Raw genomic sequence first — 19,008 nt, 5'->3', positions numbered from 1 at the left:
ACTACAAGGTGATTTACAAACAAAGTAAAATTATAAAAAATAAATGAATAAATCTTGGACCAACTCCTGCTCCACTGATGGAGAATTTTGTTGTAGATGTTCATATTTTATTAGACCAATTAAAAAACTTTAAAAGTCTGTACACATCTAGTGTAACATAAAACTTTGGGTTATAGCTGATGTTTATAGGAATATGTGAGTTACTTCAAAGACTTATGTTGTATTTTGACACATTACATTGTGTTGACTCGTAATGCAAATGATTTTCAAAATATTATATTTATTGATATTACTTTAATAACAAATAAGTGCTAAGTGTTACAAAACCATTTTGTATACAAATAAAATATATCATTCACCATTTCAATCAAACCCCATTAAGTGTTCCATGATTAAATCTCTTGTATCATATTAAAACTTGTGGCATTAGTTGGCAAACTAAGTACGGGTCCAATTCGCTCTGCATATAAGAACATAAGAACGGCCATACTGGGTCAGACCAAAGATCCATCTAGCCCAGTAGCCTGTCTGCCAACAGTGGCCAGCACCAGGTGCCCCAGAGAGGGTGGACCGAAGACAATGATCAAGCGATTTGTCTCCTGCCATCCTTCTCCAGGCTCTGATGAACAGAGGCCAGGGACACCATTTCTATCCCCTGGGTAATAGCCTTTTATGGACCTAACCTCCATGAAATTATCTAGCTTCTCTTTAAACTCTGTTATAGTCCTAAAATATAAAAATAAGATTCCTATCTCTATATATCAAAGGCTCTTGAAGATAATTTTCTTTTAATATTTCTCCTTCCAATATATTGCACTGTGACACAAACTTTTAGCATAGACTAACAAATGGAAGTAAGTTATAGTTATAATTATGCTAATGAACTCCTACAGCACTAACCAGGCACATTTTGGTTCTAGGTCCCGGTGTATAATATTTCAGTAACAACAAAATATCTGTCACAAAATATATTTTCATAGCCCTATAGCTTTGTGCACATAACTTCATTAGGAAGTTTGCATGAATAAAATGAGTAAGACTTGCTCCTGTGGGAGAATCTGAATCCAATCCATGTTTACATTGCTATACTTTAGTTAACCATCTAATATGCTCATAGTTTATGGAATGTTTAGCACGGTTATTAAAGCCAAAGTACGTTTTGCCTTTGAATTCACTAGGATCAGGATTCCACCCATAATATCAGGAATTCATTCAGTGAATTTCTAGGGTAAGCAATACTTCTGAAAATGGGCAAAATACTGGATCAACAATTATTAAGAATTAAGATAAATAGCTCGTGGTTAAGAAAATGGAGAGCACATTTGGCAGCAGATATACAGAACCATGTGCATCCACAGAATAAATATATATTTGAATTTCAATTATCTCCATACAGTTAATGTTATATCCTTTTTAATGGGAGCATGTTTCTTCCTGACTCCAAATTATTTGAGACTTAGATTCAGCTAGTGTATCCAACCTCAATATTCCTTTAAAGCAACCTTTAAATTAACTTTATGTAAATAAAGAGTACTGAACATGAGCATTTCAACCAATGAAACAAAAGGTAAAACCATAACAGACTTGCTCCTCGATTCATTTTGAAAACATGTTGTTCCTTTTTGAAAACAGAAGTATATATGCATTCACTGAAACTCACTCCAGCAATTTCTCCTCTGGCTAGTTGTAAAAACTTAAACATTTATTTCAGATATTTTTAACAAAAGCAACAAAATTTTGAACTACTCTTCATATTTGTTTCCTTCTAGCCAATTAAAATATGTTAAAAAATATGTGATATAGGTTGAACCTCTCTAGTCCGGTACTCTCTGGTCCAGCATGATTTTAGTTAGCTGGACATCCACTCACCATGGGGGCAGCCAAGTTTCCTGTGGTCCCATAAAGTTTGTTTACAGCCACCTGTCCTAGCTCTTAATGTTCTGTGATGTTATTTACCTTTTGCAGAAAGATGTCCCAACTCAATCAAGACTGAATTTTAAAAATCAAGTTAGTTTTCAGCAACATAATTTAAAGTAATTGGATAGAAGTAAATAACTGACAAATTAATTATCTGATATAAAAGACACTCTTGCTACACATATATTTGTCAATGCTTGAAAATGTTTTTGCTGTAATACTTTCATGCACTTTCTACTAATTTTGTTAAGAAACCAAGTTGACTGAAACATTAATGATAAAAATATATTTTTCTATATAGTATCGGATTAGTCTGTCCAATGTCAAAAAATACAATTCAATGATAGGAAGCCAACTTCAGTTCTCGCAGTGGAATCCATCAAATGCTCAATTCCATTGGCATGAACAGTCTATAGGCTCTTGGATGACATACAACACTTCGGTGCCATTTCCTGAGCAGTATAGTGGCACAGTCAGGTTCTGTACTCCATTTTCACGACAACATTTACAGAACCTTAAATGGCTATCAATATTGACATTAAAAATTGTAGCTGAGGGGCATTTTCCTTCGCAGGAAGCCACATTTATCTGTTAGTGACAGAGAAAGAGTAATTATCAAACCAGTTTCATTAACAAGATGAGACAAAACATTTCAAAATAAACTGTAATCAGAATCTGTTTTTACATTTTAAAAGATCCATGGTTTTGAAAAGCATTCTGATGTGTAATATTTATTATCCTTTTTAAAAATAATTTGAAAGTGATCTCTTATAATACTGTGTTAAACAGTTATTTGATTCAATTCTAGGTCTCTTTGATCTTGCCTTTTCTTTATTAAATGAAATCAGCTTCTGGAGGTTGAATTGCTTTGCACTTATGGCTACATATGTTGTCTGAGACTAAACAAAATCTGGTGCTTGATTCTAAAGCTGTCTACTACTGATTTTTACCCTATAAAAATCGCCTTCCCCCAATACAATCTCACAGATCCCATTGGCCAAAAACCAGCAATGGGAGCTGCCTGTTTTCAGGGCAGGAAGCATGCAAAATCCCTTCCCCCCCCTCCCCCCCCCCCCCCGCTCTCTCCCCCTGCTCAGGCTCACAGTGCTCAGGGCATTGCATGGCTCCCCACAGTCTGCAGCTCTGAGCGGCAAGCATGGGCATAGAAGGCAGGGAACCTGCTTGAGGGACCTCCTGGGTTGGTGGCCGGGAGCCACCTAATTAAGAGCCTCTTGCTACAGCCTGCCTGTATCACCCCATCCCTCTCTCTCCCAAGACCTCTGTCCCCTCTTTTGCAGTCCTACCCATTGTAACCAAAACCTTCTGCACCCCTGCTCCTGTACCCATGCCACCCCTCCAGTCCGCTGCCCCAAATCTCTGCACCTCCTCCTGCACTCCTGGCCCAGGTAATAACCCCTTCCCAGATCCTGCACCCTCTCCTACACCCTTCTCCAGGACAAAATCCTCTTCTGCACCCCTTCCTGCCCCAGGTCACAATCCCCTACTTCACCCAAACACCTTCCTAGGTCCTAAACCCTCCCCTGCACTTCAATCCCCTACCCCAAGTGCTTTTCTGTACCCAACCTCCATCCCAGTAGCCAGATTTCAAGCCATGGCAATACTTTGCTTCTTGCCCCATTACTATTTAGCTTTTCTAATAGCCTCTTGTATGTGACCTTGTCAAAGGCTTTTTGAAAGGCTAACTAAATTATGTCCACTCAGTCTCCTTTTTCCATTTTATTATTGACACAAGCATACATGCATATAACAGGTTTTATAGCTAAGACTTCACCAAAGCAGAGAAATAATATGCCTTATTAACCGATTTCCATAAAGGCTATCATCAATGTATTATATATATTACAGAGAGACTTGTCATGTGGGAGAAAAGATTAGAGAGCTCTTTAAGGAGGAACATATTTTCATCATTTATAAGTGGAAGCATTTATACTCCCTTTTTTGAGTAACTCCTCATTAGGGATGTTATTTCATGATGAGAGGTCAGTGCTTTTGTTAGTGATAAGCAATTTTACTATGTACTTTTCATTTGGAGTCAGATGTTATTCCAGGTACAAGGGCTCAGTACTTCTGCCATGTATGGGCAGAAGTAATTAATGTTTACCCACATTTATGAGTAGAATAACATTTCCAGAGTGAGAGGTCACTGATGAGAGGATAGCAGCATTTTTGCTGTATACTGATGTCTGCAATACACTTTTTTCCCCCATACTTGTTGTATTAGTATGACTCATGCTCATTATCAAACACAAAAACATCAGTTTCCTATACTTACAGGCCTTTGACTTATACAGTCACTTTTTCTTATAGTTGTTCTGACTGTCACTTTCTGGCAAATCCTTTCCTCCTTTCTGCCTGATAAAATATAGAAAATGTTTATTTATTAAATATATATTTCGCTCTTTTTATTCATTCTTTAAAATATGGAAGGCAAATTCAAATAACTGTAATAATTTAATTCTTATATTATTATGGTAAATATTATTTCCATATCTAATCCATTAGGCAGTGACAAAACACTTATATATTACTAAACATTTCCTAGAAAAAATCTGTTTTATAACTACCATATATGAAAACATTTAGATATCAGCATAGCCATATAACATATAAAGAGGCTACAACTGTTGACATGTTAATGTGATTTAATAGTTATCTTAAAAAGCTAAAGACAAGTAAAGACAAATCCCATAAATAGAAAAGGGCAAAATGCTGTATTTCAAACATTATTAATACTAAGGCTGAACTTACAAAAATAGAAATTAATTTTAATTTAATGTTTGACATATTTTAAATATTTAACATTAAATTACTCTTGCACCTTAGAACACTGGAACTGGCTACCATTAGAAGATAAACAAGCTTTAAATATCCAGAACTCAGACAAGGGTCCAGGGTTACTGACTGAGGTGAGGTCTGACAGGGCTTTTGGAGGCTTAGCAGGAGGTATGCAAACTTCCTTTATGTATATGAGGGACTTTGTACCAAATACTACTCCCAGTACCAAAGCTAATAGTACTGGGGATAGCAAATTCCCATAAAGGTTTGTGCAAAAATTACATTTCTCTACAGTTATGAATTTGTGAAACTTTTCCACTGAAACAAATGTAAAAGTTACACAAACCTGCCACCAGAACACAAGTTGTAATAGCAGTATATATTGTACAATTTCAGAATCTTATCAGAAGTCACTGTATAACCACGTTGCCACAATCATTTTGCATCTTCAGCATCTAAAGCAAACGGGACTAACAACCTCTTCTCTTTCAACACAAACCCTTTCCTGCTCCACAGGAAAGGTAGAACACATGCTGGTGAGCACTTTTGTAAGATCAGCAGATGCTAAGCAACCTAGTGCTGCATGTGGAGTGGCCACAGCTGAAGTGGGTATCTTGTATGCACGAATCATCTGGCCTCAGGAGATAGATGTCATGCTAGCCTCTGATTAATGCTATGCACAAGAAGGATTGGGTTGCCTGGTATACTACACATAGTACTCTTTTGCCACAATACATGTTGCTGTGCAAGGGCTTGTCTAACCAGTGGTTTAGTGCACATTAAGCAGGGGATGTAAGTCTACAGTGCTTCTTCACCCATTATGCACCAAGTTGCCATGTGGATCTTACTACTGCCCACTAAAAGTTCCATAGTGCACCTGGATCTGCTCCTGACAGCACAGTCCAACAATTAATGGGCTTAATCCTGAGACGCATGGAGCAATAGGATCCTACAGAGGATTTCTGCTCTATGAAAGACTTCAGAGGATAATTAACTCTCAAGATTAGGTCCAATACCAGTATGATTGGTTACATTACATTGGGAGTCAAATATAAACATATCCCTACAAATAATGATTATGCTATATAAAAAAGAAATACATTATTAAAAATAATAATACCTGGTTCACAATTTATACTATCAGTAGACACTACAGGACTAATGGCAAAGGGTAAAACACCCAATCCAGAACCTGGCAGAATTATTAGGAATATAAGTTTCTTGTAAAATAAAAACATTTTAAACAAATGACATTTCATTAATTCTTACACTGCCAACTGCATTTTTTCTTTTGGTACAAAAGTAATGAACTTCCCTATTTAACTTTGAAATTTAGAAATTCTGCAGTTGCTGGAAATCTTACTGATAACACCCTAGACTTAGTACTTTCCTGGTTAACACAAAACTTCAGCAGTGTTTCCATACATACCACACTTTTGCAATGGGTATCTCATGACTATGGCAAGGTAAGAATTAAATATATGAACTTACTTTGCATGCACTTAATCAAGCTTTTTACAAAAAGATTACTTGCTCCCATTACAACCCCCAGATGTTGCAAGCTCTAGTTTAGATTTGTCTTTTTAACTGCTTTACCCCAGGACACATGCTTTTAGTTTGAAAACAAAAACAAATAAAAAGCGTGTAATTGTATGTATTGTATTTTTGTTCTTAGCAGCCACCTCAGCAAATATTTCTGAAGTATAACAATGCCTTTCCTGAGGCCACAAAATATTGTGAAAGCTAAATCTTCCTATTTACTGCAAAAGGCAAATAATATTTGTAGCTATTAATACTTTAGTCTCATTCTCTAAATGAACCCCACGCAAGTTTTACGGCGTCCATGAAATATTTTGCAACTTTACTCAAACTAGTAAAAGATTAACCTCTTTCAAAGACTTTAGCACAATTTTTGTATAAGTTTTTTAAAAAATTATTTTTGTCTGTTTTTTCTTTTGAAAAAAGTTCTTTATTAAGCTACCATAATTCCTGGCTTCTTTGCAGTGAATATGAAGGAACAATATTTCATTCACTTTCCTAAAAACTGATTTTCAGTGCCCTTTATGCCATGAAAGCTAAATATAATTTTATTAGACAAAAATGCCTTTAGGCAGACTATTTTTTAAAAGTGATACACATATGCCTACATCACTATCAATTTGTACTTTTGAATGTCACGAGTATGACACACTAAAATATGAAGTTAGTGTTATTATTCAATATTATTGATTACAGCCCATTTTAAAAAATGAAATTCAGGATTTCAAATGCCATTTTTTGTCCAAAAATTTTAATTCCAAAGAAAAAAAATTGTGCTTTCCGAGCAGCTCTATTTTTGACATTTATTATTAGCTGTTTGTACAAAATCAAGGGTTATATTTTATGTAGTGTAGAATTCACAGCCTAAAAACTAAAGCCTTTTGTAGTTCAAAACTACAAACACAGGACCGGAGTCTGTTCTCAGTCTGTTTTTATGCTGGTTTAAAAAGAAATCAGATTCTGCTACATAAGCTACACCATAATTAAGGACCTAACATGTTTTAAACATGCACATTCATAGAATGTGAATACAGGCAGTCCCCGGGTTACGTACAAGATAGGGACTGTAGGTTTGTTCTTAAGTTGAATCTGTATGTAAGTCGGAACTGGCGTCAGCCGCTGCTGAAACTGATCAGTTTCAACCGCGGCTGAATCTGGATGCCAGTTCTGACTTACATACAGATTCAACTTAAGAAACCCAGGCGTCCCCAAGTCAGCTGCTGCTGAAACTGATCAGCGGCTGATTCCAGGAAGCCCGGGGCAGAGCAACTCTGCCTCGGGCTTCCTGCAGTCAGCGCTGGTCAGTTTCAGCAGCGGCTGACTTGGGGACGCCTGGGGCAGAGCAGCTGGGGTGCTGCTGGGTTGCTCCAGTAGCGCGGCTCCTCGGCGCTACTGGAGCAACCCAGCAGCACCCCAGCTGCTCTGCCCCAGGCGTCCTGATTCAGCCGCTGCTGAAACTGACCAGCAGCGGCTGAATCAGGACGCCTGGGGCAGAGCAGCTGGGGTGCTGCCAGGTTGGTCCAGAGCGGCGCTGCGGGACCAACCTGGCAGCCCCCAGCTGCTCTACCCCAGGGGTAGGCAAGAAAAGCCTAGTCTGCTGGAGGGGGCACTAGCTGGCTTTGCTGGACCCCCCCAGCAGACCAGGGACACCAGAGCAAAGCCGCCGCCTGGGCGGCTTTGCTAGTTTGCCCGGGAGCAAAGCCGCCCAGGCGGCGGCTTTGCTCGGGTATCCCTGGTCTGTTGGGCGGGGTCCAGCGGCTTTTCTGGACCCCCCCAGCAGACCAGGGGGATAGGAGCAAAGCTGCTGAGGCGGCGGGAGTCCCGCTGCCTGGGCGGCTTTGCTCGGGTGTCCCTGGTCTGCTGGGGGGGTCCAGCGGCTTTGCTGGCCCCCCCCAGCAGACCAGGGAGACCGGGAGAAGCTTTTCTCGCCCTGGAGGACAGGGGTGACAACCCGCCGCCCGTGAGCTCCGGGACGAGAAAAGCCCCGTTCGTAAGTGCGGATCCGACATAAGTCAGATCCACGTAAGTCGGGGACTGCCTGTATATCATAGATAGCACAGGTGTACATTTGGTCTAGATTTGTGCCTTTTACCACAATTAATAATTATTTTATCTACACCCAGCAATTTTTTCATATTTTGGATTTAAATATATTTTCTAAGATGGAAAGTGCTAATTTTCCAATTGAAAAAATATTGTGTTCTAGCACTCTGACCCTAAAAAATGTACAAGAATAACCCCATAATTATACAATTTGTTTTGAAATATAATCAAAATAAATTTTAATTTCAGAAAATGTGTTCTGAGTTTTTATAGGGAATACTATATATGAGTCTCTATATGCTTTTGGAGTAATCTTAACTACAAATCAATCTTTTAATCATTTAACTTGAGATAATTTTTCATCTTCCTCAGGCTGTCTTTGGAGAGATTTGGTTATACTCCAGAAGGATAAGGTTAAAAATCGCCATACCAGCAGCCATATGAAGCAAGACTTTCAATAAACAGTTGTTAAAGAGCTATAACAATAGTGTTTGATTTGGGGACTGCATGCTTATTCCTTTTTTTATGTCCCAGCAACTGAGTTAAAAAACACTGCTCTTCAAAACCAAAGCCAAACTAGCATTTTTGCAGCTTTCTTTACTTACAGGTCTTGCAGCAGCCATCATTATAAGTCTGTACAGTGCCTCCATTCTAGGAAAAGAAATGGGGAATATATCAAGAAAGATAGTGCCCAATGCAGTGTCCTGATGTATCCAATTACATTTATAGCATAATGGGCCAAATCTGCAGCTAGTGTAAATGGGTGTCTCATGCCTGAAGTCACCAAAATTCACAACTGCAAAGGATCTGTGTCAAAATCTCAAAGCTGTTTTAAATATCATATTTGAAAATAAAATGGCCATTATGACACAGTATATCTGAATTGGTCTCTATTGAATCAAGGAGCAGCCATCTTCTATAAATATTGCCATCCATTCTTCCACTGATGGCTCAAGTAACATCATCAGAAGTTATCTGGATGTTTACTAATGTAATTTTGTTGAAGATTTAAAAAGATTTATTGTGTACCACAGAAATTAGTACAGTGAAGATACCAATTAGATACTATTTACAACTGACAACCTATAATTTTGCATCATGTAATATATTTTAAAAGCTCTACTATATCCTTTCATTCTAATTGTTGGTTTTCCTTTAATGTTCTATAATTGATCTTTGCTACTGTTTTCTTCTCAAACATACTGTAGGCAGGACTGAAGCAGAAATGCAGAAAACATGTCAAAATGAGATATTCCTTTTAAATTAAAAAGAAAGAAAGGACTTCTCTCATGTAGAACTGGCATAAACAAGAGATAAAACTGTCTAAACTTTTAATACATTTACAAAAAGTGTAGCTAAAGCAGGAAAGTAGATGGAAATAGCAGTCTTGTACTAATCATGCAAAATATTTTTTCAACTTCTAGTATTATTTTTCTATAGTCTAAAGACATTATTGAATATCTTGATCAAATTTTCAAAAACAAGCACTTAAAGTTAGCTTCCTAAATCCTTATTAGCGCCTAAATTAATGGGACCTGATTTTCAGAACTGCTGAACAGCTACTCTTACTTGAAATCTGTATGTTACACTTCTGAAAATCAGGTTGAACTCTTTCAGAAGAATAATTTTAGGAAACCCTTCTGGAAAATTGTGTCAATTATTATTAAAGAAAGAATATGATGAAAAAGCTCCAACAATAAGAAAAAGTTTTTAACTGTGTCAACTTTACTTTATGATATGGTGCTTTATTTGGGATAGGCAGAGGAATGGATCTGTGCCCTTTCTAAGTAACATCCAACAGTTTCATAGACATTGTGCAGAATCTGAAATTAGTACTCAGGACAGATATTGCAGTGTAGTTTTAGGAACATTGCTTAAACATCCAGAAATACAAGGACTAGAATGTACAAAAAACAGATTAAAACAATTAATTAGGATATAAGATAGAAACACATGTTTCCTAAACAATAAAAAAGTGTGTGTGTTCAGTACCTAATTCTTTAAACATAGCTATTTAGTTTATAGATGTTGAATTTTAGGTAGGTATATTAAGTAACTTGTATTTTTCATGAACCAGAGCTATTGGCTTCAGAAAGAGCTCAAACTCTGCAGGCATCTTGCAGTGCTTACAATCTCTGCTCAATTTATAGAATTTTGAATCTCTGCTGCTGCACATTTATTTGCGAAGTTTCTAAATGGCTTGAAACAACTTATTTCATGTATATGTTTATAAACCCTGTGAATAATAGGTCCTATTCAGAACTCTCTGCTCAGACAAAATTAAATGGAATAACTACTCTATAAGGCCTGGTCTATATTAGACCAGGCGGGTTGTCTTAAGGTACACCAACTAGCTACACAAAAAGCATTGTTGGAATTGGTTTACCTTAAGCCAAGCCACTGCGGCATCTACACTGCAGGAGGCCAATGCTCCCATCAGCTTCCCTTACTCCTCACAGAATGAGAAGTACTGGATACTGGCGGGGGCTGCCCTCCGCATTTGATTTGAAGGTTTACACTAGACCTACTAAATCAAACACTAGAAGATTGACCTCCTTAGGGAATGCCTACACTACAGAGAAGATTGTCCCTCTGAAGGGGGTCTAGTGGAGGGCCCACAGGCATCCAGTACTTCCGATTCTGCGAGGAGTAAGGGAAGTCGACATAAACATGTGCTCCTGTCAGACTCCTGCAGTGTAGACACTGCCGTGGCTTGACTTAAGTGAAGAAAAATCCAGTTATGCATTTTGTGTAGCTGGATGGCGCACCTTAAGCTGTCCTGCCTGGTCTAGTGTAGATCAGGCCTAAGAGTGAAGCAAGCTTCATACCAATTAAACAACATTTTAAAAGTGGACATTGTTTGCAATGTATGATACAATTCTAAAAACAAACAGAAAAATAATAAAATATGACTATGCATTGCTTGTTTAAAAGTTGCTACTTACCAAATGGGGTTTTTTTTAGATTAATCATTCTATGGAAAGTATAACACAGTTGCCAAACTCATAATAGTTCTGAAATGAATTCCCAAACAAGCTCCAAAACAAAAGATTAGTTATTATGATTAACGTCACAAAGTACAAACCTTTGAGCATTCAGTCTCATTAAAAGGGGGACAGACAACACTAGATCCCAGTATCATAGCACCTACAGCAGTCTTTGCACACTCATATTTGGTGCAATTGGAGACCCAGGTGCTTCCCTCCTACAAATACAAAACAAAAATACCAGAACAGATAGCAAGTAGCACTGACATGTCCTAGAACACTGTTTAGTTATAACTGTGTTGTTTCCACAAATAGCCACTTAAGTCAGGTCTGTACATTAAGTATGCAGCTGAAGTAGACATATTTTGTTTCACATTTCCCCGCTGTTTGCTCCCATTGGCTCCTCTTACTCCTCCCCCAAGCAGGAGTACAAGCAGCCAGTTCGATTTAGCGAATCTTAACTAGACTCGCTAAATTGAACTCCGGAAAATTGATCACAACAGTGGTGATCTTCTGTTTAGTGTAAACATGGCCTAAGATAGCATCAGGCAGAACCTGGACTCTATTTCTCATCAATACACGAGCCAAAAGACAAAGAGCCAGAGTGAGAAAAAGGGCTAGTGCAAATTACTTCTCCATAAATCAAAGTGAAAACTGAATTAGGATTTATTGTCAGTGAGTCAAAGAGTCATAGAGTTTAAGGCCGGAAGGGATCATAAAATCATCTAGGATGATACCCTTCATATTACAGGCCACCAAAACCATCTAGCACCCAAACATTAAACCCAACAACCAAAATTAGATGAAAGCATTTCAGTCCACAGGAAGAGAATAGGAAGCACAGAGATGCTCCTGTGCCTGAGTCTCCTGCAATATCAGGGAATCAAGATATATACCTAGATAATCCAAATGATCTGACCTGTGGCAAATTCCATCCCAGTTTCACATAGGGCCATCAGTTGGACCTTGAGTGTGTGAGCAAGAGCCACCTAGATAAGCATGTGTGAGAGAGAATGCTCAGTGCAACTTCAGAGCATTGGCCCACCCCATCTCTGATGCTTCATCATGATACTTCAGAGGAAGGAGACTAAAAACAATCCCCAGCCAAAATAAAGAATAAATTGGGGAAGGGGCAAATCCTATCTTGATTCCCTGCAGACAACCATAAAGCTTGAGCTCTAGGAACTTATGAATATTAACCTTCTTAATATTATTAATAATCTTTCATTTATATCACACCTTCAATTCCAAAATGCTTTACAACCTCTCCAAGAAGTACAAGACAGGAATCACTAAAACCAGTCACTGGAGTGCAACCACTGTTTTGGGTTCTGAGCCTCAACCAGAAAACTCACGTTGGCAAATTCCCATATATGTATGCTGAAGAGCCTCACTTACATCAATGGTATTTCCAGTGTCTCTTAGGAAGCCTGATTTTCAGAAGTGGTGAGCACCTTTAGCTACAGAAAGGGACTTAGACATGGCAATGCTAACTTTTAGGCCCAAAGCTACCCAGTGGAAACTGCAGCCCTGAGTAAAGCACCCAGGCTCCATCTGCGATACACAGGGATTTAGACGCTGATGAATGGGATTCACAGAAGCCAGCATGCTGAGCAGTGAGCAACCTAAGCTAACTAATAGGAAATGCTAAGGACAGGGGTACGTCTTAACCCCCCCCCCTTCAAAGGCAGTTAAGTGCTTAAGTCCAGGCTGGAAGGAGGCACCTATCTAAACCTGGGATTCAGAGCTGTGAGCCAGGTCAGCCCTTTCTCATGAAAAACTCAGGAGAGGGATCCCATGATAGCCATTAGCCCAGTTGTTAGGGCACTTCCCTGTGACAGGGAGATCTCTTTGCAAATCTCTGCTACAGAGCAGAACTCGAACTGAGTATCCTCAATCTGAGTAACTATCCTAGTCACTGAGCTACCAGGAATTCTTAGAGAAGGGGCTCTCAATCTCACTTATTTAAATTGTTCCACTTTGTATACAACATTAAATATTCATTGGAGCAGGTACTTGAACTTGAGTCTCATATATCTCAGAGAAATGGCCTAACCAATAGGCTACAGAGTCATTCTCACTTTTACTTTTTCTGTCCAAATGAATTTTTGCACTCTCAGACCACCTACTTGTTTGGGCTCCACAAGTAAGAGGGGGGCAAAGCCTAGTTTGAGAACCCTCCCACCCCACGCCCCCCCAGCTAGCCACAAATTATAGTGTCAAGCTATTCAGCATTGGGAGGACTCAGGCAGTTTTACACATGCCTCTGGAACTTAGGGGACTTTACTAAAAGAAAGGCATGTACTTAGGGAGTTCAGGTGCCTATAGAATTAGGCACCTGCCAAGCAGTGATTCTGAGGGTCTCACTGATGCTTAAAAATTGGATTTCTATGCCTATCTATCTGTCTAAGTTCCTTTGTAGATTTAGCCTTCAGAGTTTGATTTCTCTGCTCCCCTATATTTGTTGTCTGATGACAGATTGCCATGGGGACACAGCTATATTGAATACCACTACTGCCCACATGGAAAGACTAAAAGTAGGACCGTGAGAAACAATATTACAGGAACCAACTAAACAATGCCAGTTAGATATTTCAATCAAGTCATATATGCTCCTGATATTATTATTTCCTCCAGCTGTCCAGAGACACTTACTTCATGTATAAATAATGTTCCATTTTCGGCATAGAAAGCACAAGACACATTTTGGCAGGTTCCACAACAAACATGATGACTGGAAGAAGGAATGTATATCTGATGCTGTTAAAAAGGCAAAAAAAAAATTAAATGAACCTTATTTTGTAACATATATGTCCCTAATTATAAATTGGTGTGCAGGTTCTCTGTGGTCTCACTCAGTAGAAATGGTCCCAAACCATAAAGTTTGAATCTGAGTCTACATCTAATTTCTCCAAAGTGTTAGACAGAAAAATAATCTGGTATTTTAATTTAGGCCTCTGATGGATAGAAGGAATGCTGGACAGCAATTGGTGACTAAAGGGTTAAATTTAGCTATCTAAAGATGTTGGCAGGGGGCCAAAAGAACCAATAGAATACAGTGCTGAAATCTGAACTGTATGTAGATACCTTGCCTGCTCTCTTTGTGTGTGTGTGTTTAAGCCAGGAATTGGGAGACAGAGAATGATTTAAACCCAGACAGGACTACTACAGCCAGGCTTCATGAACTGGGCTTGTTTAGTTTGGAAAAAAGAAGATTAAGGGGGGACATGATAGCGGTTTTCAAATATCTAAAAGGGTGTCACAAGGAGGAAGGCGAAAATTTGTTCCTCTTGGTTTCTGAGGACAGGACAAGGAGTAATGGGCTTAAAGTGCAGCAGGGGAGGTTTAGATTGGACATTAGGAAAAAATTCCTAACTGTCAGGGTGGTCAAATATTGGAATAAATTGCCAAGGGAGGTGGTGGAATCTCCCTCTCTGGAGATATTTAAGAACAGGTTAGATAGACATCTGTCAGGGATGGTGTAGACGGAGCTTGATCCTGCCTTGAGGGCGGGGGGCTGGACTCGATGACCTCTCGAGGTCCCTTCCAGTCCTATTATTCTATGATTCTATGATTCTACTATGCCTCCAAGGAATACGGGGCATGGAAGTGGACTGAACCACGAAGCAATCATGATTAAGTAAGGGGAAATGTGTATTTAGTCACAATCAGGGTATTTTTCTTTGTTTTGGTTGTCTGGTTAAACTTTTCTGTGTGAATTCTATGTGCCTTCTTCCCTACTCCACACACCATATTTATGCTATAGCTCAAAGGTATTGCTCTTTGGGTATGTCTACACTAGCCCCCTAGTTCAAACTAGGGTGGCTAATGTAGGCATTCAAATTTGCAAATGAAGCCCGGGATTTAAATATCCCGGGCTTCATTTGCATGTTTCCAGGCGGGTGCCATTTTTAAATCCCCTTAGTTCGAACTGACTGCCCGTGGTTACACGCAGCAGTCAGAAATTAATCCAAACTAAGTCCTGGTTCAGATTAACTGTTACACCTCATTGCAGGAGGAGTTACAGTTAATCCAAACTAAGGAATTAGTTTGGATTAACTTCTGACTAACACATGTAGCCGCGAACTAGGGGGCTAGTGTAGACATACCCTCTGTGTTTTGATCTGTTCTTTTTTTAGTTTCTCTGTAACACTTAGCAACCAAGTATGCTTTATCAAGTATATCTTTTTGTTTTTTTTAAGGGGAGAATTTGATTCTTGTGTCCTTGTGTTAACAGGAGGTCTGTGTGTGTGTCTGCCCAGCTGAGAGGTCAGCTATCAGAGATATAGTTTGTTTTCTTCACTTTTTGTTTCTTTTTTCAAGCTCTCTTGTGGCAAAAGAGTTTGGTGTACCCCTGGGGAAAGAATTCAAGTGTTCCTTCCTGTTTTTTTCAGGGATTAAATCACTTGATAGTGGCAGCCTATTTTCCAGAGCCAGTGCATCTGTAACTCTGGGGAGTTTGTTTGTTTGTTATAAAGCAGAGCCTATAGAGGCAAGGTATTTAAGGTCTTTTGTGGGCTCCCACCTTCTGCATGTGGAGTGTCAGAGTGGGGAACAGTTCTTACAAGGCTCATTTCTATTTCTGAGAGGATACACAGACTTAGAATTTTATGTTTAACTGTTTGATCTTTGGCGGTTCCTTAAATGTTTCTATAATTGCAAAAATAAAAAGATGTGGCAGCCTTGATAGGCAGCCTGCCTGCACCACCAAGTGGACTTGAAAAAGAAAGCTATGAATAAAAGCTGACGATCAAATCTAAGAGAAAATGTGTAATGAATTAAAAGAATAAGGATATAACACCCAGGGACTAGGAATTTCATCTTGAAAAGAAATGGGAAAGTATCCCCATGACATAATGCCATTTTTACTTGAATTTGTGCAAAATGTACCCAAAACTGCAGAAAAAAATCAAAATTAGAGAATTTTAATATCACAAAAATCATCTTCTTCCACCCTTTACAAAAGAAACCACAAAAGAAATTCAGCCTGCTCAGGCCACCTCCCTCTAGAAAAAGCCTAAGCAACTCAGTAAGTTTTACCATGTGCCCTGGAAGGGTTGTCAAAACAGCTAGAAAAGTGAACCCAAAATGGACAGCTCTCCATCAAGAATTTCCTGTGCTCAGAGAGGAGAAGAACAGAACTCGTAATCAATTGAAAAGGTGACTAAGATGATTTTAAGCTACTTTGGTATCTTTCCAATCCTGAGCTGCTCTGAGACTCTACATAATTCATACAGCACCAGAGGCCAATTTAAGTTAGGACATTCAACCAGGACCTTCTATGGTTCACAGCAGTGCCCAGAATATCCACAGTACTGTATGCTATGGTTCTGCTCTCAACACACTCCTCTTGCGTCTAACCTGCCTCCTGGCATATACTGTACACCAGGCTTTATGAAGGGGTTCGTGGAAGGCAGCCTTAGAAGGAAACTCCCTTGACTGTATCCTTGACTTTTGGGGCCCTTTTACACTGCTCTAGCCCCTTCATCTTGCCTAAATGGCTGAAGCTGGGGTGAGGATCTTACCCTTTGTTTCTGCCAAGACTCAAACTTTAAAAGTTCTTCATATTGTGGCAGTATTAATTGTTGACTTTTTTTATTGGCAATCACTGTAGAGCAACGTCTATAATCCCAAGAAACAAACTGGCTAGCTTTATGTACAGTATGGGAAACGCATATGCTTTATAGGGAAGCTTCACTAAATAACTGGACAACTGTTTCCTTCCTACATAAACTGATGTTGTGCTGAGTGGTCTTCAAGAATAATCCCATGCAAAGTCTACGCAAAAGTCTATCCTACTCCCAAATGGCATTATGTTCCTAAATGAGAAAATATAGATATAGAAACAGTTCAAAATGCTTTAGCAGAGATAAGCTAGTTTCTACATTTAAGAGGTTAAATATTTTACAACTAAAATGAAAGACCAAACCATAAGACTGTGATTTGTAGAGGATTCTAAATGCCCTCATGTGGACCCCAGACTAAAAGGTACCCAGTTCATTTTAACATAGTGCTGCACCTTTTAGTTTGTCACAAGGGTCCATATGGGATAGTTAGAGCATAACAATTTAGAGTGCTTTGCAAATTACAGTTCCATAATCCAGCCTGCAGCATGGTGTAGACAAACGCTAACAAAAGGGATCCAACAAAAACCCCAGATCTAATGAATCCCTCCACTTTCAAAAAGCAGGTAAGGATCAATATCCTTATTTGAAATTTTGCAGTTCAGGTCCATTTCTACTTATAACTGGCAAGCCATTTGCAGCTTAATTGCCAGCCAGATTCACCAATACTCATCTATACGAATCAGCAGACCTGTACTACCATTTAATATTAAATTTCCTGAACACTAGAACAAAGTATTTCTACTGTGTGCTGTACAGTCATCATTGTAGGCAATTAAATTTCTTATCTATCTTGTTTGTCTTATATTTTGGAGTGAAAGCACTGAAACTGAATGTAAATATCATTCTCACTAAACTGGAACCCACGTGGGGAATATTATATCGGGGGTATGTCTACACTACAGCGCTAATTCAAACTAACTTAGTTCGAATTAGTTAATTCGAACTAAGCTAATTTGAACTAACGCATCCAGACTAAAAAACTAGTTCGTATTAGTGTTTTGCTAATTCGAACTAGCATTTCCACATTAAGTGGACCCTGAACCGGGGTTAAGGATGGCCGGAAGTAGTGCCGGCAGGGCATCAGATGAGGACTTAGAGCGTGGAGCTGTTGCCTCAGGCTAGCCGAGGGCTGTGCTTAAAGGGACCCGACCTCCACCCCGGACAGACAATTCTCAGGGGTGCCCTGCTTGCAAAGCAGTCCTGGCTTGGAGTGCACTGAGTACCCACACTGGGCACATCACAGCACTCGGCCATCAGACCGGCTGCACTTGCCGCAGGCTGCCATCTGGGGAGAGGGGGCAATTGAGGGGCTGCAGGAGAGCTTCCACACCCAGAAGCCTGCGAAGCCAGCTCAGTCCTCCCCATCAGGGGCTTGTACCCCATTCCTCCCTCACCTCCTTCCACTTACCCTTCCCTAGCCACCCTTCCTGATGTACAAAATAAAGAAAACGTGTGGTCAAAAACAGAATCTCTCTTTATTGAACAAAACTCAGGGAGACTGGGAAAAGGAGGTGGGAGAGGGGAAGAGAGAGGGTGGGAGAGGGGAGGGCAACTAAAATGATCAGAGGTTTGGAAGAGGTCCCATATGAAGAGAGGCTAAAGAGACTGGGACTTTTCAGTTTAGAAAAGAGGAGACTGAGGGGGGCTAGGATAGAGGTCTATAAAAGCATGAGTGGGGTGGAGAGGGTGCATCAAGAAAAGTTCTTCATTAGTTCCCATAATAGAAGGACTAGAGGACACCAAAGGAAAGGAATGGGTAGCAGGCTTCAAACTAGTAACAGAAAGTTGTTCCTCACAAAGCAAAGAGTCAACCTGTGGAACTCCTTGCTGCAGGAGGCTGTGAAGGCTAGAACTAGAACAGAGTTTAAAGGGAAGTGAGATAAAGTGATGGAGGTTGGGTCCATGGAGTGCTATTAGCCAGGGGGTAGGAGTGGTGTCCCTGCCCAAAGTTTGTGGAAGGCTGGAGAGGGATGGCACGAGACAAATGGCTTGGTCACTGTCTTCGGTCCATCCCCTCCAGGGTTCCTAGGGTTGGCCGCTGTCGGCAGACAGGCTACTGAGCTAGATGGACCTTTGGTCTGACCCAGTACGGCCATTGT

The 19,008-nt window shown here is 39.7% G+C and overlaps 1 protein-coding gene across 1 annotated transcript in view; it reads right to left on the bottom strand.

Annotated features, from left to right (window-relative positions):
• Positions 1-260: 260 nt before the first annotated feature.
• OTOGL (otogelin like) overlaps positions 261-19,008 on the bottom strand; it is a 148,965-nt gene continuing 130,217 nt past the window's right edge. Inside the window, exons 53-58 of the mRNA XM_075932401.1 lie at positions 13,938-14,042; positions 11,381-11,500; positions 8,901-8,946; positions 5,834-5,905; positions 4,211-4,290; positions 261-2,505 (exon numbers count right to left, since the gene is read on the bottom strand). Coding sequence (XP_075788516.1) covers positions 2,305-2,505; positions 4,211-4,290; positions 5,834-5,905; positions 8,901-8,946; positions 11,381-11,500; positions 13,938-14,042 — 624 coding nt within the window. The 3' untranslated portion in view covers positions 261-2,304. The remainder of the gene's footprint in view (positions 2,506-4,210; positions 4,291-5,833; positions 5,906-8,900; positions 8,947-11,380; positions 11,501-13,937; positions 14,043-19,008) is intronic.

This window comes from Pelodiscus sinensis, chromosome 1 (assembly GCF_049634645.1).
Source record: "Pelodiscus sinensis isolate JC-2024 chromosome 1, ASM4963464v1, whole genome shotgun sequence".
NCBI lineage: Eukaryota > Metazoa > Chordata > Testudines > Trionychidae > Pelodiscus > Pelodiscus sinensis.
Note: the sequence above shows the minus strand (reverse complement) of the source record. Positions and strands in the feature narration are given on the sequence as shown.